Source organism: Danio rerio, chromosome 17 (assembly GCF_052040795.2).
Source record: "Danio rerio strain M-AB ecotype USA chromosome 17, GRCz13ab, whole genome shotgun sequence".
Lineage (NCBI taxonomy): Eukaryota > Metazoa > Chordata > Actinopteri > Cypriniformes > Danionidae > Danio > Danio rerio.
In genome coordinates this window covers 39,240,435-39,265,972 of record NC_141037.1, presented here as the reverse complement: position 1 = coordinate 39,265,972, position 25,538 = coordinate 39,240,435, and the positions used below count along the sequence as shown (strand labels likewise).

At 34.7% G+C, this 25,538-nt stretch overlaps 1 protein-coding gene across 4 annotated transcripts in view; it reads right to left on the bottom strand.

Annotated features, from left to right (window-relative positions):
- The window catches only part of mta1 (metastasis associated 1), a 107,848-nt gene that overhangs the window by 13,182 nt on the left and 69,128 nt on the right, over positions 1 to 25,538 (bottom strand). For 2 of the 4 annotated variants that reach the window (XM_087290833.1, XM_087290831.1), the window contains exons 5-14: positions 24,247 to 24,310; positions 20,568 to 20,685; positions 15,578 to 15,680; positions 15,263 to 15,362; positions 11,766 to 11,954; positions 8,686 to 8,760; positions 8,535 to 8,593; positions 8,288 to 8,415; positions 2,418 to 2,569; positions 1,930 to 2,119 (exon numbers count right to left, since the gene is read on the bottom strand). In XM_087290833.1, the coding sequence (XP_087146959.1) occupies positions 1,930 to 2,119; positions 2,418 to 2,569; positions 8,288 to 8,415; positions 8,535 to 8,593; positions 8,686 to 8,760; positions 11,766 to 11,954; positions 15,263 to 15,362; positions 15,578 to 15,680; positions 20,568 to 20,685; positions 24,247 to 24,310 (1,178 nt within the window). Of the gene's footprint in view, positions 1 to 1,921; positions 2,120 to 2,417; positions 2,570 to 8,281; positions 8,416 to 8,534; positions 8,594 to 8,685; positions 8,761 to 11,765; positions 11,955 to 15,262; positions 15,363 to 15,577; positions 15,681 to 20,567; positions 20,686 to 24,246; positions 24,311 to 25,538 lie in introns of those variants that run through there. The other 2 variants (XM_087290832.1, XM_087290834.1) reach the window with 2 other exon arrangements.

Below are 25,538 nucleotides of genomic sequence, written 5' to 3'. Positions count from 1 at the left end.
GTGTTAAAAATGCTTCATTTGTTTACACAGAAAGACCTGAACGCACCTATTATGACAAATTAGGGCATCGATATCACAATGTGTGTTCTCTCAATTGTCACATCGCAGTTAATTTATAACCTGAGCTATTTAAGCCATCTGGTGAAACTGTATTCATATAGCAATATATATATATTCATTCCGCTGTGGCGACCCCAGATAAATAAAGGGACTAAGCCGACAAGAAAATGAATGAATGAATGAATATAAATACATATATGTGTGTGTGTGTGTGTGTGTGTGTACACACACACACATACACACACTGTATACTGCCGAAAAACTAAATATTGCAATGGCAGATTTTTCCAATAACATGTAGCCCTATGACAAAAAAAAAATTTAATACAGAAAGGCCATAAATATTAGTGTGTAATATGCTAATAACAATAAAAAACATTAATCAAATTTAGAATAAAATATTTAATAATCAATTATCTTTTTAAATAATTTGTAAAATTAACAATTACTGAGGACAAAATATCAGATAATTCTATTTCTATTGCAAAATTGAGGTTGTCAAATAGTATTTATTTCCAGTGATTAAAAAAAAATAATAAATCACCTTATCACCTTTTGATATTTTAAGTCCAAATTGTATAACATTTACTGATTAAAATATTTATTATAAGAGGCATTAAAAAATAACAAGCAGATGATTTCCCCCAACGAAATGAAGGCTGTCAAATATGCTTTTATTTTTCATATTTTTAATGAAATGTAATACTTCTTAAACTCATTACAACAAATAAAACTTAGTTTTTAAATACATTACATTACATTAAATGAATGTAAACAAAAGAGTAAATAATATATTTTTAATTTTTCCAATAATTCTAATATTTAAAAAACATTCATGAGCTTTATGAAATTATATTAATAAAACAGGACAATTAATATAAAGAATATAAAAATCTAATTTTTATATTAAATCTAATTCAAGCAAACTTTTAAATTCCTTAAATGTTGCTAGCAATTATAGAAAAACACAGGGATTTTCACAGAAAATGTATCAAAACAATAATAAAAATATATTTTTTTTAATTATAAAGTTCAAATTGCTAAATGTAATACAATTATGACCTCCTAAAATCTATATATATATATATATATAGACAACACCGGCATCGCGATCCTCCGCCCGCCCCCATTGCAAATTCGCTCACGAAAAGTACACACTCAGGCCCTGTTTACACTGTCTTTGTTTTTAAATGGCATTTTAGAACGACAACGATTTGAGATCCACAATGGCGTGTAGCATTTCTGAGCAGCCCTCCTTCCTCTCTACCTCTGACACACACACACAGACACAGACGCACACACACAGCCATGGGCTCCGAGACAGCGGGTTCAGGCAGTCAGAGGATTAGTAGACTGCTTCAATCTTTTACTCACTTGTCATTTTAGCGCACACCTCAGATACTGTTGGCTGGTTCCTGTTAGTTGTGCGTCTTTTTTACCGACGCCACTATAACGACACAGATCACTGCCTTTTCACGAGTCCCGCAGAAAAAGTGATTGACAGGTGGTAATTATGTGTGTATCTTGCCTTTATTCATTTACTGTATGATTTGTTTATGGGTAAAACAAAGACCATGCAGGTCAGGTAGTTTAAACGGTAGGCTACAAATAATTAATTGGTCATTAATTAATTAATGATTCATAATCGAAAATCGAATCGTGCCTTTAGAATCAAAAATGTAATCGAATCGAGGATTTGGAAGATCGTGACACCCTTAATATATATATATTATATATCTTAACAATTAGATTTTAGTAGTACTTTATAATTAGTTTTACACAGTTTACATCAGCTCATACTTCACACATAATTTCCACAATAAGCAACTGCATCTAATGAACTGAATCTTCAAATATGTGCCTACTCACACTCAGCTTTGATAGCGATGGTGTTGACAGGTGTGTACGGGTGTCTGGCCAAGTATTTGGATCTCAGCAGGTCCTGGCAGACGCGTCGAGCGGCTTTCGTCATCTGAGACGTGTGCAGGTAGAAAGCCTGCCTGGTCTTAACGGCAAACTTGGGGCTTCCGCTGTGTCTCACGGGCAAACCGTGAGGACTCTGAACACAGACAGAGATATGAAAGTCAAGCTCTTGCTGACAGAAGAATCTAAATACTGCATATCTTAAAGGAACGAACTCCACTTTAAACATAGATGAAAGACAGTTTGGCTCATTCGCTCTTTCAGGGCGTTCATTTAACAGTCACAAAGAGGTGTAATAAAACAGAATTGCACAGCAAAAGAGAAAACAGACTGAATAAAACAGACTTGGGGGCAGAGAGAGAAGAAGAGGATTTCATGTCAAGAACTGCAGCTTGTTTTTTATTTTTTTTGGAGAACATCCACTTTTCACCCACCATGTTGTTGCGGTTGGGTCCGGGCCGCTCTCCATCTAGTCTGGTTGGCATCTTCAGACCTCCGTACTTTTTCCAGTAGGTCCAGCAGGAGGCACAGAGTCGGCACTGCATGTTGGGAGGACCCCACGAGTACCACTGATACGAGCTGGTGGCTAAATATAAAAAAAAAAACAATAACACAAATTAAGATCCTTCCTACATCACTCTCTGCTCTACTCGCTGTAGTGTGAACCTTTACCTGAGCAAACATTAAAGGTAGGAAAGGCAAGGCAAACTTTATTTATAGAGCACAATTTTACACAACCGTAGTTGATCCAAAGTGTTCTACAACAAAATCAACTAGACAATAAAACAAAAAAAAACTGTTATTAAAAATACAAGGGAATGTATATGTTCAAAAGTAATACTAAAATAAAAATAAAAAATAACATGCATGCGTCACTCAAAGGCAAGAAAGTAAAAATAAGTCTTTAATTTAGATTTAAAAGCATCCAATGAAGGAGAAATCCTGATGTTTAGAAGGAGACTGTTCCAGAGCCTTGGGGTCGCAACACAGAAAGCTCGATCACCTTTTGATTTGCAGCGAGACCGAGGGACAGACAGAAGAAACTGGTCATGGGATCTTAATGGTCTACAAGCTGAATAAGGCCTAATAAGTTCACTGACATAGGCCAGGGCAGAATTGTGAATTGTGTATAGAGCAACCAAAAACTAAACCACTTGAGAATGAGTAAATAAGTAATAAGTAACTATTCACTTTTGGGTGAACTATCTATTTAAAGTAAACAGAACTAAAAAACATAAACTTAGTCTTAATTTTAAATTAACCGAAACAATCAGTGCTTAGGTTAATTTTTAAGATGGCCTGTAACTGAAAACATAAGGGTCGCACAATGGACCAAAAGCGGCGCAATTGTTGTTTGCTAGTTTCAGCTTCAACGTTTTGCCCCACGCTGTTTAAATAGCAATTGCGTTTGCGCTCTTATGTGCGACCATAGGCGTTCTAGTCTAAAAAAGGTTTTAGACCATATGGGGCATAGCATGTGTATTAGGATATAACTCGTTTATTGACCACACTTCGTTATTATTGGTCATTTATTTCTTTGCTGGAAATTAGAACCAAATTTAGAAGTAGTGTTGAAACAAATCTTTGAGCTTAACAAACTAAATTAATTATGAATAGGCTAATGGATGTCTGTGCGTGCAACATGTTTTCTTAGCGAAGGTAAAGAATGAGGAGGCTCATTCTCTCATTCTCACATGGCAGAAGAGCTGTTTAACTGTTTTCTCGTCATGGTGCAACGCAACTGAATCTTAAAGGAAATGGGAGAAGACACTCTAATTGGTTTATTCTCAAAACACACCCATAACTCATTAAGAGAATAAGTTCAACTCTGTTAGACCATGCACCGCAGAGAATTTTTCCATCCTTAAAATAGCAAAAGTGGATTTTGACACGTCCTCAATGCTTTTGCGCCCTGCGCTTTGGACTTTGCGCATGGATCGTCAAAATAGAGGACCAAGTCTTTAAACTGTCCACTTCGAAAACAAATCTTGCTGCCTTTATTTTTTTTAGTTGAATCAAATGAACTTTTCTAGTCATCTCAACCTAAATCAATTAAACTGACTAAAAATCTTAAGTTAAACTTTGTGGGTTTTAAGTTGAAAACTGACTAGTTTTCTAAAAAAAAGGTAACATTAAGATATTTGTTGTCTTTTTGTCAACTTTTTTTAGTGTACATACAGTATGCATTTATGCATGTTTATTCATTAAGTACACTGAACTTTTTTTTCAAGAAGTACTTAAATATTTGGTCAGACTTTATTTTGATGGTCCGTTTGTTGAATTTAAGTTACATTGCATCTACATGCCAACTAATTCTCATTAGATTATAAGCAGACTGTTAGGTTGGGGTTAGTGTAAGTTGACAAAGTTTCTTAGTCAGTTAAATGTCTGTTGAAAAAGCAGTATTAACAGATATTAAGCAGACAGTCTACTAAAACTCAAATGGACCATCAAATTAAAGTGTTACCAAAACTGTATCTTTTATTTCAGCTTAATATTATTTGTTTTATTTTTATAACTAATAAATGTTAAGTTCAAAACACTTATACTTGATTATGAGCTCAACTAAGAAATATTTTGACCAATGTAAAATTTGAAGGTTACTCACACAGTAACGACGTGTCCCACAGCACTATAGCCAGGTGCATAATGGGAAATGGTTTAGAGTTAGTTCATGTTATATTATTTAAAATATATCGGTTGTTTTATTATAAACGTTGTGTGTTCATGTTTGAGTTGGCTTCTGTTTTTTAAGCCCAATATTTCATTTATTTCTAAAATATTGACCATCACCATCAATGAGGGTAGTGTGTAATGCAGAGATGCCCAAATAAGGGCCTGCGGGCCAAAGTTGGCCCATTGTAACCTTTGATTTGGCCCACCATTCCATCTGAGAAGAATGGAGAGGATTGGGGTGAATGCTTTTAAAAAATGATCGTCATTTCTGATTGAACGTAATCTATTTTGTTCGTTTTATTGCTGAGCTACAAAAAAGCTAACTGAAATTAAAGTTCCAATTAAAAGCTGTAAATGAAGCAGATTTATTTATTTTTTTATGTAAATGATGTCACTCGACAGATAGAGAGCCATACAGAAGACACTGGTGAGCAAATCAAGACAAAAACTAGTGTAACTCCATTCTGTTGTAAATGAGATTGTTTTTGTATATACTGTAATAGGTTCATTATTAAATGTTAAAGAATTAAGCTATATTAGTTTATAAAACGCAACGCTTTCTAGTTATTTTTTCAAATATTATTCAATAAATTAGGAAATTACCAATGGCAACTATATTTACCTTCGGCCCACTGGCCTAACAGTCTTTAAAAAACATTGGCAAATGATTTATTTTTTATTGGCTAAAGTGAACAAATTTAGATGTGAAACCATTACCCTATTTTTTTTTATTGGAAGAATGAACATTTTATGGCAATTGTTGTTTTGATTAAAGCTATATCTTATTTTTTAGAACAAAAAGAGAATTTTAATTAATTGATTTTCTTTAACAAGACAAAAATGCTTTGTACCAGGTTAAATAAAAGTGTTGTGATAGAGAAAGAGAATAATGTTTAAGGCAAATTATTTATTTTTCATTGGGTCAAGTTTAGATGTGAACCATTACCCAAGTATTATTATTATTTTTTTTTTTTCATTTTTAAATGAAAGCTTTTATCCAGTGTAGATGCATTTATCTAAAGTGACAAGAAAAATAAAAGAAGCCCTTAAAAATCATCAGAGAGTAGCAGTATATTAACATTTTAACAAGTTTATTAGTTTTTTTATTAATTTTTTCTTCTCTTTTTTTTGTCTGAGCATACGAAAGGAGAATGTGTCCTGCAGGTGGTTTGTGAAGCCCACTCACCTGTGTGGAGCACACTCAGAATTACACAATGTCTTCAAGTAAGGGTTGCTCATACTGTAAGGTGTCTGGTGCATATGGAGAGAAAAAGAGTGTGTCATGAACAGGTGGTTTGTCAAGCCCACTCACCTGCGTGAAATACACCATACACCAATTGGGCAATGTTTCCCAAAACTGTGGTGCTGTGCTTTGTCTAGTGTGTGACCACCCTTTGCTACTTATTATTTCATAAGCAAAGTGGTTGATGGTTTTTAAAAATACACATGAAGTGACAGAAACCACCTTCATTATTGAACACACTTGTTGGTTCGAACAGAGTGAATGTGCTTATTGCTTTTATTGACAAAATCTGAGGCAAGTCATCTGTTGTTACTCTCAATAAATTATAAATATGATAAAATGATAAAGATAGCGCAGAATATATTTAAACACACATTCAACTTTTTCCACATTAACTAAAGCACATATTAAGCCTCTAAGATTACTATTGACAGTCCTATCCGGAGGGTAACTGTTTCTCAAGGGGGACAAAAAGCATTTTCACCACTCACGAGGAGGTAGTTGGTGACTTCATAGCTGTCCAAATCTAGTACGTCTGTATCTCTCACAACCCACATGAAAATCCCAGCCGAATACCTAGTTTTTTTTTGTGACACCAAGGACATGTGGTGATTTAAATGCCATCCGAATCCACATCTCTTAGTTTCTAACTGAGATTAAATCAACAAATAGGTTGTTTTGTAAATCCTTTTTGGCCACTGAAACACACCATATGGTCACTTTTCATGGTAACTTGCATCAGATAAGCCACATCTTGTGTATTAATGTACACTTTAATTACTAAAGTGACAGAGATTTAGAATCCATGTAGTCTATTAATTATTAACTATGCCTCCATCCAAAAATGTGAAAAGTTTAAGAATGACAAAAATAGGTCTATGGAAACATGCTGCGTCCCAATTTGCATACTATGCCTTCTAAATAGTATTCAAAATAGAATTAGTGCGTCTCAAATCGTAGTATGGGCAACACAATGGTGCAAGAAGGTCACTGGTTCGAGCCCCAGCTGGGTCAGTTGGCACTGACCCATGAAAGAAATGTGGATGTGTCAAGATGATTGACAAGGGATGTAATAAAACTCATAACAGTCTGTTAATGAGGAAGTAGTATGTCCCAAAGATTATAGAAAAGATATATACACATTTATACATCTATCTATGACCAGGAGTTTTTTAAATCACGAAAACTATAGTTTTACATCTTTTTTTACATCGATGGATAAGTGACCGCATGGGCACTGCCGACAAAGAGTGTATATGTGTGCATGGAAATGTATTATCCACCCTCCCTGTTAAATTTGATCTAATCTAAAAGTGTCCTGAAACACCAGGGTGTCTACAGGTTTCATCAATTTAAATTTAAGACTTTTTAAGAACCTTTTAGGACCACAAAAAAAATGACATTTTAGACTTATACAGGGTTAAAATTTTCCTAATAAACCAGTATTATCATGAGGAATCATGTAATTGTTTTTAGTTTTTTTCCACTGATTAGGGAATTTAATTTGGGGAATTTGCTGTAAAATTTTAAGCTAACCGCTACTGTGCAGTAATTGTGCTCTTTGCAATAAAAAAAACTTAAATATAAATAAGGTTTTTTTGAGATGTATTGTCGCTCATTGAATGGAAATCAGTCCAAATTGAGTAGCTTTACTTGGGCAAAGCAGAATTAAGACTGGTTTAAAATAATTTAAGACTTACAACAATTTACAAAGACTTACAATATGTCAGAGAATTTAAGACTTTTTAAGGCATAAAATATAAGTTTTGAAATTTAAGACATTTTAAGACTTTTTATTAAGACTCCATGGAAACGCTGAACACACTCTCTCTCCTGCTTTCACTTCTAATTCTTACAGAAGGAGTGATTCGTTTGTGAACGAATGCCCTTTATGAATGACTCGTTCACTTAGCCGACAATAATACAAGTTTCTAGCACCACAGCATCTTTCATATTTCATTTACATTGTTTGCTGATTTTATTCAACAAAACTACCATAAGCCTGGTATTGAGTGAGAGTTGGTGCTACTTTGCCTTATGGTCAATGGAGTAAGTGACTGTATTATCATCAATAACGCTACTTGTTGACATTCATTCTTAAAATCGTAAAACAAAATCATACGCAGTGCTTAAGTCCAACATCTTCACATTGGCTTTAGTCTTGACTAGAGCAGTTGAATGAATTTGTGCCGGGAGCACTGTACAAATGTGGCGGCGATATTGATGCATGCTCAGGGTCCGTATGTGATATCTAGTGTACATATTTATGATCCGAATCAAGCGCAAGTTTGATCAATGTTGAAGGTAAACTCTGCAGAAAAGGCAATATCACTGCCATAGACATGCTTTAACATATTATACATGTGAAAGAGTTCATACACTCACTGTAGCAGCTCTCGCAAGCTCGCCCCAATCCGACCGGCTGTCCTGGAGCTCCCGGAAGAGCCCCCGCTCCATTCACCAGCCCAGGCTTAACACTGTTCACACTCAGCTGGTTAGGATTGGGCTTGTTGCTGCAGAAAAAAAAAGCCACAAGCGTTACTGGATTTCCTCTGGTCAAAGTGCAGTCATTTGAAGCGTATGGTGAAATGCAAAACTCAAGAGTTCAAGCACGACTCACTCAAGTACTTACTAATTTGGGATGTAAACCTGCTTTAACTTGCTCTCCGCTTCAGCTGCTTTTAATCGTTTCTGTATGGAGCAGGAAACAGTATGTTACAGTGTGAAAGTGATCTAGGTTTTCTTCCTGTACGCAGAGACTTGAGACAGACGTGTTGGTTTACCTGCTGAACGTATCTGTCTGTGGTCTTCCACATGTAGTAATATTCAATGATGCTGGTCAGAGACTTCCACGGAAGCTGGGATAAAAGAATAAAAGCATTTATACAGACCATATTTTTATTAATAGATTAAAATAATAAACAAAATGTCATTTTTCCACATTTAACAATCAATTCAAAAAGGTTTTGCTCACTGAAAATAGAAAATTGTCATCAAATTACTCATCCTTGTGTCTATTGTGACTTTTGATCGTGTTTCAAATCTAACTGAAGATATTTTAAAGAAATCTGAGAGTAATATGTCACTCAATTAAACTCTTTTGATTCTTAAATATGCTTTAACAAGAATAAATCTATATGAATATATAAAAAAGGAGATTTATGATGGTGCAATAGCCTAGTGCAGGGTTGGCCAACCCTGTTCCTGGAGAGCCACCTTCCTGCAGATTTCAGTAGCCACCCATATCAAACACACCTGCCTGTAATTATCACATGGTGTTCAGGCCCTAATTAATTGGTTCAGCTGTGGTTAATATGGGTAGCAACTAAAATCTGCAGGAAGGTGGCTCACCAGAAACAGGATTGGCCACCCCTGGTCTAGTGGTTAGCGTGCTGACATACAGTATGGTGCAGTAGCACTTCAGGGCGTCCCAAGTTCGAATCCCGGCTCGAGGACATTTCCTGTCCCTACCCCCTCTCACTCTCCTACTTCGCTTTTAAGTACTGTCCTATCCACTTAATAAAGGCAAAAAGGACAAAAATAAACCAAAAAAACAGAGAAATGTATTAATCTTTTGACTGCCCTTCTACCAAACGGTTGACCATGGTTTTACTGTTTTAAATAATGACTGTTAAAGTCATTTAAATAATAGCCATTTTAAATATAAAATATTTTAAATAGTTTACAAAAAATATATAAAAAATTGAAAACTAAATCAAACAAGCATAACCCTGTTGCACTACTACACTTGATTTTGGTTCTATTGTTAAAAAAAAAAAAAATTATATATATATATATATATATATATATATATATATATATATATATATATATATATATATATATATATATATATACACAAGGAAGCATTTTAAATGAAAATCTGAAATATTTTTGCCACACTTAAAAAAAAAGGTGATTTAGTGTTCAAAAATGTTTTATTTTAAATACTTTTTCAAATAAATTAGTGTTACACTTACTGTTTTTAGATTTTTCATAGTATATGTATTAAGTTTTGTACTGTTATCATATACTGACATATCATTCGGCAGAGGCTGTAATTTTTAAAAATTATGGGATGTGTTGAAGAAAAATGCATTGAGTGTTTTAACTAGCGACATTTGGAGTAAAGAAATCCAAACATTATTTTTCTTGGTGGGGCAGTTAAAGCGTTAAATACAATGCAAACACTGATCAATATACATTCAAAAACATCAAATAAACCCAAGATATCAGATGTGCTTGCATGAGTTGTGAGACTTTTGTTGTCGTTTAATCATATTAATACAGTTGAGCTTCCATGTTTTCTATATTTAATGAGCTCCATGTATTTGCCTTGAACAGAGTTCAATACACTTGAACAAAAATTCAATTTGAGCTTCCGAGAAGTCTACTTTATAACAGTTACATTGTTTTACACAATCATTCAATGCAATCAATGCATTTCAATACACACACATTTTTATTTGCATTGCTTCTGATAGATCTACAAACAAATTCAATAAAATATGTGCTCTGAAAATGAAGGGAATACTTGGAACAGCCCTTTAACTCAAAACCACTTTGACTAGATTACAGAGTCAAATGAGTTGAACTTGAAAAAAGGTTCAGTAAACAAGTCTGTTTGACTAGTTAGACTTGTTCAAAATCACTGACAGATTCAGTAGTGCTTCTTGAGGTGCAGCTGAAAATATTGATAAATCAATTATGAGAAAATGAAGGCCTTTAAAAATGTATTAAAGTTTTAAACACGTTTTACGAGTTTTAAAAATTTTGTTCAAGCATTGTCCAAAGTGTTTGACTCCAAAAAAAGCATAAATATTTTTATTTTTCTCCTAATATTAACAACGCCGTGCTCGATCCATGCAATTGGTTCGGGCTGGGGCACATCTGGCCAAGCTCCTCCGACCGGGTGAAGTCACGTAATTCGTGACAAAAACGGGAAGGTGACCTGACGCTCTCCACATGTAGCGAAACCATAGAGCAGAACAGATGGTAAAATGGGATAATGCAAGTTTGTGCACTCCTGGTTGAAGAAAGACGAGTTTAAACAGTGGCTGAAGTCTGTCGCTATAAACAAGCGCATAATTTACTCTTTCAAGCTTTGTTTTTTGCGAGCTAATCTGAGTTCTGTTGCCTGGTTGTGCTCCATTGATTTATTTAACTACAACTGCTTAATAATAAAGGTTTGATACTGATTAAAACTTGCAGAGGTGATGAGATCTTAAAATATTTAGATAAGGTTTTTAAAAAGTCTTAAAAGGGTATTGAAATTACCTTTAGGATTCCTGCATATGCCCTGTAAACGCATTATTTACTGTTTGTTCATGTAAATAAACCACCTTAAGTTTTCTTTTTTTCTCGAAATATATATATATATATATATATATATATATATATATTTTTTTTTTTTTTTAAATAACAGCAGTTTTGTTCCAACTGTAGCAAATGCAGTGGTCTCACAAAGCCAATTAAACCCTGAGATCATTTTAATTTTTGAGTGAACTACCCCTTTAAATAATCAGCGCTTTCATACGCAAATCTGGCCATGATGTCAAACAGAAACCGAGCTTCAATTCCCAATCCTTTGTGTCCCTCAATAAGCTGCTTGCCTTCTTTCGGGTGTGCCCATTTTCCACGACTGGCTCCTCCCTGTTTCTCTAAGTACACATTTCTGACAGACTCTCCCCAAAACCAAAACACTCAGCGCTGCACAAACCCCCATCGACCACCAGGTGGCAGAGTTAAACATAAACTTGGCACACTCGCCCGTCCCCTGAACAAAGGCAGTTTATCAGTCATCACTGCCACAATTACCTTAGCATATGCCGTTCAAAAAAAAAAGCATGCCATTTGAACTCACAAAGTCCTGCTGAATATCAGTGAAGTCTTTGCCGTATTTCTCCAGCGCTTCTTCAAATAGGTTAGCTTCGGATGCACTCCATTCCTCCATTTCGTCCCGGCAGAGCACAGGTCCGCCCTGAGGTACCAGCGCTGCGATGGCCCGCGTCATATCGTAGCCGTTCTTATGCAACGTGTCCATGGCGTGAAACTGAAAATGAAGCAGCAGCAATAAATGATGGCCCAAATCCAAGACACATCAGCAGACACTCCATTGTTTTAGAGGAGTGTTGCAAATCTCAACTGCTCAACCCTGAAAACAACACAACACTGGTTGAAGAGGAATTGTGTGGGCTGTGTGTGTGTGTGTGTGTGTGTGTTTATGTGTAGGGATCTTGCCCTCTGGCGCCTTTCCTTCATGTTTTGTACACAGTCAGGGTGGCTAGAGAGTGAACACCCTGCTTCTTCTTGTACAGCCCCATAGGCAGAGACTGAGCATTGAAGCTGGCAATAGGCCTGTTGCAATTATTACATAATGCCCTAGCAGGGATTATTTGATCTAATCGTGATTATGTGAGAAGATCGTGATCGCTGTGCACTCGAAATTCTAATCACAATTTGCCACCCAAATCTTGGAGCCTGTTTGATCGTCCTAGTGGAATCACGGGTTTAGTTTAGGGGATAGGACTATTGGAAAACATGTTTGCAACAAAGTGTATTAGTGTCTGCTCACTTTATATAGGATTCCCACTCTTTCATGAACAGCAGATTCAAGGTTTTTTAGGGACTTTTTAAAGCTGTAGTTCCTTGAATTAAATACTGGTAATAATCAAATGTGGTTTGTGAACTATTGTTCAAATGTTTTGTAAATTTAGGATTGTTAAATGAGGAATTTCTCGCAGTACAATAGTTGAAACAACACCATAAACCATCAATTCAAGCCCTTACAAGAACCTACAATTGTTTTTAAGTACTTCCCAGGTCATAATTCACGTCTGAAATTCAAGCCCTTTCAAGAAGCGTGGGGACCCTGTTTTTATTATGGGGTATTTTCCCTATTAGTTTTTGCCATAGGGATTTTAAAAAGTCTTTGGTAAAGCATTACTTGGCAACACTTAAGATCAGGTCACATTAAAGTCTACTGGCTTATTACTAGCCAATTATTAAGATGTTAATTATTCATTAGTAGTAGGGCTGCACCATATATCGTTTCAGCATTGATATCGCAATGTGCACATCTGCAATAGTCGCATCACAAGATCTGCAATGTTGAGTCTGAATTATAGTTGAGCAGGAGCAACAGAACACATCTGATTTGTAGAGTTACGGAGAGTTTTAGCACACAGAAGTATGATGGATGTTTGGAGGTGTAATAAAAATGTATTGTATTTAATTATTTATACAATTTATGGGGGGAAAAGTATTTTTACTAAAAAATTTGTCTTGTTTCTAGTTCAAATATCTACCCTATGAAGCGAAAATAAGATTACTTTAATCACTCCATTGGCTGATATCTTTTCTACTAAAAGCGAAAACAAAACTATATTTCTACTAGATTTACAAGACATTTTATATATTTGGACAAGAAAAGAGACAAAGTAAGAAAAATGTTATTCTTAAATTGTGATTATTCAATTTCTGTACCTGAATGCTGTTATGACTGCACAGAAAAAAATAGAGCAATCCAATCCATCTTTTGAGACTGTATTAGTTATTCCAGAAAAATAAAATAATGCAATATCAGTTTATTCCAATATTGTGCAGCCTTAATCAGTAGTTATATAAATATGATCTTATTCTGCATCCCTAATCCTACCCCAATACCTAAAGCCAACTTCTACTTAACTAATGATTAATAAACCATTAATTAGTAGCTTATTAAGCTAGTAAATGTTAGTTTATGTTTTGTTAATACCATGAATTAAGACCTAAAGTGTTACCCATTATTTTAAGGAATTAAATTAACTTGGTACAAAGACAATCATGTTACATTACACATTTAAAACAAAGGTAAAAATTTGAAAACTATTCATTTAAAGTTGTTTGTATCTAATGAAAATGTTTTCAGGACGACTGCAAAACCTACAATTTGTAAAGGAATAGTTCAGCCAAAGTTAAAGTCATTTACTTATCCTTCACTTGTCACAAAGCTGTTTGACTGTTTGGTTGTTTGTTGCTAGACATTTAGAAAAATCTGGGCAACGTGTAACCATTGACTTCTATAGTATTTGTTTTTTTTCCTTCTATGTGTCAATAGTTACTGGTTTCCAACAAAACAACTTCTTTTGTGTTCAACATAAGAAGAAAATAATCTGGGTTTGTCACAAGAGCATGTGAATAGTGAGTGAATTTAAAATTGTGTGTTAACTATCTATTTAAGTATTTTTTTAGAGTGCACAAAACTGATGTGCTTCATGCTGATGAGTTTGATTAATGTGAATAGATGATTTAAATAAAGCATTTAAAATTGATAAACAACCTCTGATTTTGGAACAGGTTTTTTCAAAGGTTTATCAAATAACATTTTAATAATACACTATAATAAACTATATAACTACTACTAATAAAGCTAATTAAAAAAAATATATATATATATATATATATATATATATATCAACAAATAGATATTCAAACCAGAGATTAATCATATCCCTGGACTTCGGGCTTGACTGTATATAATACAAGCACGAATAATATGCAATTGCATTTTAATTTTGACTGTATGTAATCTATATGAATTATGGGATAATTCTTTATATTAGCTTATCTTTATTTGACATTTTAGAATGAGTCATTTAATATACCTCATATATGACCAACTGAGATAAGTTATCATGTTCAAAATAATAAAAAGGAGAAATGCTTTTGCCGCAGGTACATGGCAAGCAGACATTTCAGCACATTGCTATTTTCAATGACTAAATGTGTCAGAACGTCTGTTTGGCTTGTCTGTTTTTTTTTTTTTTTTTTAACAAAGTACATGCAGCAGATTTAACTATTAACATGAGAAAACAAAACATAAGCAAAAACTGATATTAAGCACATATGTAATTATCTGAGGTGTTTTTGTAATGGGTAATGAATGTTCATCTGTTTGTTCATGTTCACATTTTTACCTCAAATGCACTTAGCACTTCTATTTAAAATGAAATTCAAAAAATGGATAAATTCATAAAATATGCAATTCATATAATAAAAAGTTGTTGTTTTTTTACTTTTGAAGACTATTGGAATATTCAGTTAGCTATCCTCTTGTGCTTGTAATTTTAAAAAAGTCACAAAAATACGCTGTAATGTTAAATAACTTACTATACAAAATGAATGAAGAAAAAAAAACGATGACATAAGCATTTACAACCAGATTCAAAATTGCACAAATGATACAAAAATGTTGTGTGTATATATATATATATATATGTAGAAGTCTGCCATTAATTAGTCTGAACCTGCTGAGCTTCACTAAAGTGTGAAGTGTTCCAGCAGTGGTGTGTGTGAGTGAGTGTGTGCGATGTGCTGTACCAGTGTGATATCTCTGGAGGCTGCTGCAGCGCTCATGTGCAGACTGGGCTGCCGAACTGAACTGCTGCAGTCTAGAGCCCGCGCAAACGTGCCCACAGACCTGCAGAAAGATTTGAAACAGAATGAGTGAGTGAAACAGAGCAAGAAAAATGCAGTTTGAAATAACAGAGCATGGAGTGGGAACAAAACAATAATATATATATTTATTTCAGAATTTGAGAGTTAGATCTTTTCAACGCAAATGTTCTATTCACAACAGACTGGTATAGAGAGAGAGAAATAGAGCAAATTTGTTTCATTGCTGCAGAGTTTTACCGAGCCACGACGAGGAACTGGTCGATCTGTTTCTCGGTGAGGGGGTTGCTGGGATCCCACACCTTCTCCTCCAGTTTCTCCAGCTCCCGATCATCCTCCTCTCCTGGCAAACCAACACCCACAGATCACATTTACTAAAGGAAACATGACGCTTTCAAATCAGACTTCAGCTTTCCCATTTTTCCCTAAAGGCAATGTATTTTTAAATAATGTGTTTTTTTGTTTTGTTTTGTTTTTGTTATTCTTTCTTACAGCATATGGCTGAGTGTGTTTTTACGTAGGTATGTTCGCCATTGGGGATAAATAAACATGACACTAATTTATGATTAAGTGGCAGGAAGTTGTGTTTTAATAAGTGATTCACTGAATCCTTAATTCATTTAATTAGTTCAAAGGAGCTGATTCATTTGGAATCAAACCTTCAACAGAGTCTTCATGAATAGATAATTGAACTTTGAAAACCAACTGAAATTCATAATTGAAAAACAAAACACCAGTTTTGCTCTGCTTCAGCTTTATTTAGAAGATTTTTAAGAAGTGTTTTCACTGAAAAACAATAGGTGAAATCTAAAACTGAACTGCATAACATTAGCATTTTAAGCCAGCGCTGACTGAATAGTCAAGTCAGGCATGTTTCCATAGTTATTAGTCATAATCGAGCTTTATTGTAGAGAAGCAAGTCTTAATTTGCTTGTCATAACTTTCATTAAAAAACAAATTTTAGGATTTGAACGGCATCTACACTTATCTTTTATACTATTATACTCCTTATCCCGAGGTCTCCATAATCCTGGACTGGGCCATATCATGAGCAGATGCTGTGGTGACACTAATGTATGAGTAAATGGAAGATAGTGATGTTTTAATGAGTGATTCACTGAATAATGTATTCATATAATTCATTCAAAAGTGCTAATTCATTTGGAAAACATCAAGTGACTGTCTTCAAGAACAGATAATTGAACTTACATTGACTTACTCTATTAGAAAATCAATTGAGTCTAAAAGCCAACATTAAATAATAGCAATAGGCAATAATGCTTGTTGACACTTGTGTTGATGTTTAGAAAAACAGTTCTCTTGACTGAGTGATGAATTTTCCAATATAACTCCTAAGTAATTAAACACATGGAAAGAAGGGCTGAACAATATATCGTTTCAACATTGATATTTTAATGTAAGTGACCTAGGCATGGGACGATAACCGTTTTCAAGGTATACCATGGTTTAGAAAAGACAAGGTTTGAAAACCGCCAAAGTTTTCTTTAATACTGTTCCTAAGGTATGTGTAAGATTTTTTTAACGTTTTATTTTAGGACAACAGTATCTTCAGCAAAAAAAAAGATATAAAAATATGCCATTTTAAATTGTAAAGAAATTTGTTTTTGAAACTGATGAAGAAAGAAGTCAGTAATTAATTTTCATCGTTTAGCCTGACATGTTAACTGTGCCAAAATATTTTCAATCTTTCAAAAAATAAAATATATTGTTTTCAAAGAGAAAAATATTTTGTTGTTTTTTTACCCAGACATTTAAAAATAATTTATTTTAGAGCAGTAATCACAATGATGTGATATTTTTATACAAGGTTATCATGCCGTTAGAATCTTATTTGACCCATGTCTACTGTGAATGTAATAATAGTGCAATAGTCACAGAATATGCAATGTTAAGTTGGGATTATAGTCAATCAACAATTGAGAATACATGAGATTCATGGAGTCATTGCAACATATAACCATAACAGAGAGAAACTTTATCATTTGCATGAGTCAAAGGCATTTCAAAGAGTGTAAAGCATTAATTTACACAATAACATTACACAATTGTAACTTAAATGAAGACAAATTATACTGATTTATTAATACAATGAAGACTATGTTTTTTGTGTTATTTTAGTTACTTTTGTCTTATTTTAGTTATTTTAGTGTTATTTTACATTACATTATTCAATTTCTGTATCTGAATACTGTTTGACTTTCCGGAAAACCATAAAGAACTGTTTTTTACCTCTTTCATTCGCTCTATTTTTAATATTCTTTACATTTTTTATACATGATTCACACCTTCAACCAATCTAAATTAATGATTTCTGTTTTTTAACAAATAGAGCTATTAAAGCCAAGAAATTGTACTTATATCAAAATATACATCACAGCAAAACAAACGCAATGTCAGATTTTTCAAAATATCGTGCAGCCTTAATACAAACATTTTTTATCCCTTTCATAGCTTGAATTACAGGGAAATTTAACCTGAAATTTAAGAGTGTATTCACACCAAGAATGTCTGTTAATTCACCTGCTTTGATCTAAACCAAAAACAATATTGATTTATTATATATAGTTTGAGTGCAGTTAGATTTTACGCTGCCCTTTTTGAAAGTGAACCAGAAACTGTAAACAAATCCACTCGGGTGCGAATCAGATGTACATTGGACAGAAATGCTTCTACTTCTGTAGTATGGTGAACGTGAACAGCCACTGACAATTTGTTAATTGCAAATTGCAATGCTCTTTCAACATTCATTCAAAATATTTTGGTAAAACAGCTTCTCGAACTAGAAAAAAATGTGAGGTTTAACTCAATTTGTCCATCATTGAATCCGTACCATTTGGTAATTGCAGCAATTTCACGTTAAAGAATTTGGTGTGTGTGTGTGTGTGTGTGTGTGTGTGTGTGTGTGTGTGTGTGTGTGTGTGTGTGTGTGTGTGTCAATGCACACATCATCAGTGAAGAGAAGAGAGTTTTCTGAGAGAGCAAGTCCATGTTTTTGATTAAAAATGTAGAGGGAACATGAATAAAATAACAATAATAATAATGTGCATAGATAAATAATTCACAACAAACACTGCAATAATCCTGAAAAAAAAAGAATTTTCCATTTTGATCTGATTGTGACTTTCACCTTGGACCAATGGTGGACCAAGAAACAGAATTATTTATTACTCTGCCCTTCTTATCATATATAAAAGGATTCACAGACCAGCAATGTATTTGTGCAGTGCAACATTTGACTATTTCTGTTACAATTTTTTGGAGCACATATGTAAAAACTCATTTTTATGCTTAAATTGCTTTTTCGAATTACCGACATGCATTTCTGCTCTAAAGGATTTGTTCGCGCCACATACTAATCACAGTTTCCCCAAAGAAAATGGGTGCCAGCAGCATCTATGATCTACTCTGGCTTATTAAGCATTTGGGAAATGCAAGAGTGGAATCTCAATAAGATGCACTCATTTTAAAGCCTGAAAACTCCAGAAGCTGAGCTCATTGTAATTTAACAGTATTGTTTTGAAAGTGTTGAAAATTAAATTGGGTACATATTAGGGCTGTGTGCGATTTGGGGAAAATATCTAATTGTGATTTTTTTGGACAGATATTGCGATTTGATTTGATTTACGCTTCAAGCTGATTTTAATTCGATTCACGCTTCAGCTAAATAATCTGTAAGCAGTGTTAACAATTCTGCGACAGGTCTTCAAAACCTCCTATTATTGTTTGGTGTCTGTAATTTTGAAACCAAAATATTCCCATATTACCAACGAGTTGTTTTTCTTTAATATTAGCTAGTCTATCAATGCTTCTAAAGCAGCAGACGCCATAATCCCACTTGTCTGTGCTTTCCAGTTTGTTTTCTTTATTTTTTATTGTGGGCGTAGTTCAGTTGCACAATTCTGATTGGGCAGAATGAAAGTGTGGTCATGCAGTTGGCTAGTTATAAAGCCCCGGTCAGATCACACGATTTCAGCATGATTGACTTGACATAGGGTGTCGTAGGAAGTCCTAAACGACAAATGAACGTCATAAAATAAGATTTAATCATTTCTTCTCATGTAATGTGGCAGTTCATGAAAACCGATACCATGTCTACGATGCCTCCCAACACCATAGCAGAAAGTCTAGCATGTTTATTAGTTTGCCTCTGTAAAGTCAAGCAGTTACATGAACAGCAAATGCTAAGGAAAACTCAAAGTGTGATCGGAGATGGCTGCGTTTTGTTTTTGAACTCAAATAAGGACTAAATGTATGTTGTGTGTAGTTCTTTTGTAGTTTGTAACATATCGGAGACTGTAAGGGTCGGTATGTGTTCATATATGTTGCAATTATTTATTTATTTTGTAGAACTGCAGATGTTACTGAAGGCTATTTCGCACCGTCATTGCTCTACAGTTATAATCAAATCATGTTCATAGAAAGGTGAGTAATAAACATTTATACACAAGTACTTATATGTATAAAGCATCTGTTTTGTGAGGAGTGCTTCTTATATTATATGTAAACGACTTGTACAGCTTTACCGTAGACATTTATTCAAGTGACAATGACGTTGACTGAAACTTTCTGTCGTACACCACGCCCACCAAAAGGGTACCCTTGGTAGTGGAAACGTAAGCCTGATAAACGTGACCCGTACCTTACCAGTCAGTGGAAACGGACCATGTTTACACATATACATATATATTCTATATTGCAGCCTCTTGCAATTAACTGAGCTCAGCTTTTCAATTTGCAATTGTGACTCAATTTCCATTAATTGAACAGTCCTAGTACATATTTTGACATATGTTACTTATATGAGCTTTATAAAGCCTTTTAAAATTTTAGAATTCCCATGTTTGCTATAAAATATACTGGGAATGATTAAGTTTTTACAAACGAAATATTGTGCTCAATAAGGCTGTATTTATATGAGCATTAATATTACTAGAATTAAAATAGCTTTTGCATTTGCACAGATTTAAAAATGTAATTTAGTCCTATGAAATCAAACGTGGGATTTTCTGTCTACAGTTCCAATGAGATCCTTAAGAAGAAGTTTCTTGCTGCTCAAGAAACATTATTATTAGTGTTGAAAGTGGTTGCACTGCTTCATTTTTTTTATGCTGCATTAATATGAATACAGACGATGATAAATATGTGGTCTCATATGAAGAGCTCAATGCTTTGACCTTGTCCATCTCAATAAGATGAAGAGACATCTTACCCTCTTTGAGGAGGTCAGTGATGTCAGCCTGGTACTTGTTTCCCACTCTGATCTCTCCCTTATCAGCCAGCAGAGTCTTTTGCTGTGGGTCGTACACCAGCGAGTAGAAAAAGGCATCCTGAAAAGCCAAAAAGAACACCTTGAGTAAGTCTGAGACCCAAAACATACATTAAAGATCTAAATTAGATCATTTGTGGAAAAGATCTCTCACAGGACGTCGTTAGTGTCTTAGAGACATCGCCAAATCGAACGTTGCTAATGTCTTTGCTAGTGTCTCATGGACATCGCCCCATTGGACAGCTAGTGTCTCAAGGACATTAGACGTTCTCCAAAGTTCGCATTCGAAGGTATAGCCAACTAAATACTCATCAAGTCAGGTACATTTTCATAATTATTGGCCATAATTGAGTTTTACCATGGACGAGCAAACTTAATTTGCTTGTCATTGAGGGCTCTTCTCAAAGAGTTCTCTTCCTGCTTTAAGGTTCAATATTTAAAAAGCAAAGGCTTAAAAATTTGACTATGAATGGATCTACTTTAAACAGAAATAGCAACGTACAGTGTGGGCTTCTGGTCTTCTGCTCATGTCACTTTCATTTTCATGTGAAAGCGTCCCTAATTTAGTGCTCACTGATTGAACACTGCACATTGACATACATTCTGACAAGCATATTCACAGTAAGTAAAGGAATTGGGAAATACATTTTTTTATTTAAATGCAAAGCTAAAAATCCGTGTTTGCCATCTGGATATTGAACTGTGGAGGTTGCATCAAACGCTTCAAAATATATTGAGCATTATGACATCTCGTTAGTTTTACTACGCCTGATGTTGATAGTACCTTACGAACATCACTACTGTCTCAAAGGACTTGCTAGTCTTTCTCTGCTGTGTCTTTTGAACAGTTCATGACTATGATGACTTTCTTGGTCATAATTATTTAGTTACTAAAGGATTCCCATGGAAGGACCTGCATATTGCTGAAGCAGCTTCTGAACATTTGCATTCACTCTACTATAAGAGGCCAAACTCCCAAACAAAACCATGATATTTCACCTCCATATTTTCAGAGCTGAACTGGTGATCAATTTCAGCTGCAGTGTTAAATCAATTCCCCACTGATGTTTCCTGGATTATGCAGCATTTTTGTAAATTTGTCTTTTGACCAGCATTTGTAGGGGACCTAAATGGCATCACAACATTCTAGAAACCACAAATCTAGAAAACAAACTTTTCTTGCTGTTGCTCGGATGGTTTCAGACACTTTAGTACAACTCCCTATTTAGTAAAGTCTGTGAAAACTAGAAAGTCAGGCTGCTGGTTAAATAGGGTGTATCAGAAAATTAAGAAAACTGCTACTTGTTGCCCGATTAAGGCTAGGTTCACACGACAATGATAAATCCAAAAATGAAAAAGCACTAGTACTTTTCAACATTTTACGACAGGATGCAAACAAAGCAGTTTGCCGACAAACAAATGAGAATGGCTCTATTCCCGCTTGCACTAAATCACATCTTTGGTGCAAGTGGGAAACGATGACTATGCTCTCATCCAGTATCTTCAAGTTTGTCGGGGGGACATGAACGAAAAATTTGTGAACAAAACCCAATAGCATCTGACTGCAGAGGTGGCTGTTGCTTGAGAATTTGTATCCATTGTTGTCAGTTTGAGACTTGAGACCAGTTGAACTTGTTGCAAAATTAAAAACGAAATACCCAAAATCATATATGATGCAATGACGAACACAAACAGTGCCAAAAAAAAGTGCCAAATGGTGATGTAATGATGTTAATGGAACTATATACTGACAAAAGTCTTGTCACCTATCCAAGTCTTAGGAACAACAAATAATAACTTCACTTTTAGTTGATCATTTGGTATCAGATGTGGCTTATATGAAAGGCAAAGGACTCTAGATTATGCTTATTTTACCAAAATAAAACATGATCATGCCTTGACTTTTAATGATTTAATTAGGACAGTAAGGTCTGACTGCGCTTAGACAAAAGTCTTGTCACTTAACAGAAATAGTGTACAGTATACAATATAAAGTCATGGTGGAGTGTAAAAATAAGTAATATTGTGTATGACTTCCATGAGCTTGGAGGACTGCATTCATACATCTCTGCAATGACTCAAATAACTTATTAATAAAGTCATCTGGAATGGCAAAGAAAGCATTCCTGCAGGACTGTCAGAGTGCATCAAGATTCTTTTAGATTCATTTAGATTCCTCCTCATCTTACCCCACACAGGCTCAATAATGTTCATCTCTGGTGACTGGGCTGACCAATCCTGTAGCACCTTGACCTTCTTTGCTTTTAGGAACTTTGATGTGGAGGCTGAAGTATGAATAAAATATCTTGATACCTCAGGCTGTTAATGTTGCCATCCACTCTGCAGATCTCTTGCACATCCCCATACTGAATGTAACCCCAAACCATGATTTATCTTTCACCAAACTTGACTGATTTCTATGAGAATCTTGGATCCAAGTGGGTTCAAACAGGTCTTCTGCAGTGTTTGTGATGATTGGGATGCAGTTCAACAGATGATTCATCTGAAAAATCTACCTTCTGCCACTTTTCCAAAATATCAACAATGAATCAATGTTGCCCTCACAACTGAGATCGACGACAAGACTTTTTTTCCGGTAGTGTATACTATTACATGTAAACCATGAAAGGAACATTCAAAAAGCAACTCATGTAAACACCTTAATTATATTATTGTCTTACTCAGATTAAAGAAAACAATTAGATTACTGATGTCCAGGGTAAATGTAGTCATTGTTTTTAATTGTGTTTACACAGACATAGCAATGGAAACATTTAAAAACTCCCGCCCTGTAAAAAAAAAAGAAAAAAAAAACAACAACTGTAACCTGTTTTCAGATTTGTGCATTTTCATTCCCAAAATGCTGCTGTTGAATAAATAAACAAGCAAAATGGATAAAAAGTTTACAGTTTTTGCCTGAAAACATTGTCGTGTAAATAGCCCAAACACTAAAAAACTAAGAGGAATCCATTTTCTCTAACCTGGTAAGTGTTTTTTTTTTCTTCCCAAATACCATGTTTAAGTCTTATTTAACTTCTTATCGTAATATATATGCTCAAATTGCTCTTTTAGATCTCTTAGGAAAGCAGTGGCCTTAATATAGGAAAGTGTAGAATGTTCTCGGATTTTGATCTTCACTGTACATCATAAAAAAAAACTAATGCAAAGCTTGATTTTGTGCATCACTGCCTCAAAAGGCAAGAGCGTACCAAATACACAACGCTCACAATGCATTAACCAAGCTTATGCATATGCAAACTGATGTAAAGTATGATTCTGCCCTTTAATACAAACAAACGAACAAATGAAGCGGTGAAGGCCAGTGTTTGAGATATTAGAGGACTGGCTTGACTCGTTGTAGAGTCTCCAGTCTCCTCATTACTAAATATGAGGAGGAACATACTGGGTCAACACACTGAATTATTCATTTGGATCGGGACTCAAAACTAGCTTTCATACACACGCTCTCTCACACACACATATACACAGACACACGTCAGATCAGCATTTCCCTATTGCAGGCATCCAGTAAACAGAGATGCAGAGAATGAAAAGCAAATTCACGCAAACAAATCATTTGCACATGCGCACAAACACCTCGCCATAGTGCTGTGGCACTCACCTCTCTGTCTAAATAGGATTTGAGGGCTTCCGTCTCATTCAGAAGAGTAACACAGCATTTCCCCCTGAAACAGAGAACACAGGGACTTGGTTTTAAAATGTATCACAAAGCAACAAATGCCTTTAAACTGATTTAAATTTCATTGTGCAGTTGTTCTGCACTGCTAGACAGACATGTCAGTACAATGGTGAAATAATAGACCTTATAAATGTAGGCTCTTAATTTTGAATAAGCCCGCTCAGGTGCTTCCTGAGAACTGTTATGCCATTATGAACTCACCACATTTCAGATCTGGTTTGTTCAAAATCAATGGTCTACACTGCCAGATTGTAGTGATAAGAAGTTTGGATCATTAACTGACTTGGACCTTTCATTAAGACGAATGAATTCCCCCACCCACCCACGAGTCATTAAGTTTGCCAAAATATTATTAAAATTTTAAGAATTAAATCTTACATCTACAACTAGCAAAACGTTGATCACACTACAAACAAGTCATAACTAGATTTCTATAAAAAAAGAGAAAATAATAATTTATTGTTTACTTGGTCTTTTGTCTACGATTATGTCAGCTCACCTCCTCTAACCAGTCTTCAAATTTGAGTGGTTTGTTTAAGTCCAATATTCACCTTATTCTCAGCTGTCGAGTGGGCGCTGCCATTTGAATCTTTTTGTCTCGCGACTTCCGGTCACATTCACTTCCATTCATTTTTTGACAATAACAACTGCTCGTTACGCTGCTTGATGTTGCAATTTAATATTTTCTTATTATAATATGCTACTTGGTCTGTGTAGTCATGCAAACATTTGTTTGTTGAGCAAGTAGTTTGGCCATTTTCTGCCGTTTATTATTCCTAGTCATTTCTCCCATAGGCGACTGAATCGGAAGTTCTAAGACAATCGCGAAAACAGGCGCACTTCCGCATTTTAGAATAAGGTCAATAAGCTTAACCAAAACACACGGTCTGAGCCAAAAAGAGCCATGATTATTTCACCTTTCTTCTGGTTTTTAAGTCATTCGTTCAACACGTGACAGCATGTAAAGAGAGATGACTCAAACCCAAGGACTCGAGAAAAGAACGGATCAAATCTTTTTCTGGCTCTCAATGCATATGACTGGCTTTTGTGTTTCACATGATGAACAAAGGACTCTGAAGGATTCGGATTTCTGCTTTCCAATCCGTCTCATCATGGACCAATGTTTACCCTTTTCATTATCTTGTTTCTAATTATTTTTATTAAATGTAATTATTTGATTATTTAACTTTGAATTGATTTTAATTAACGAATAA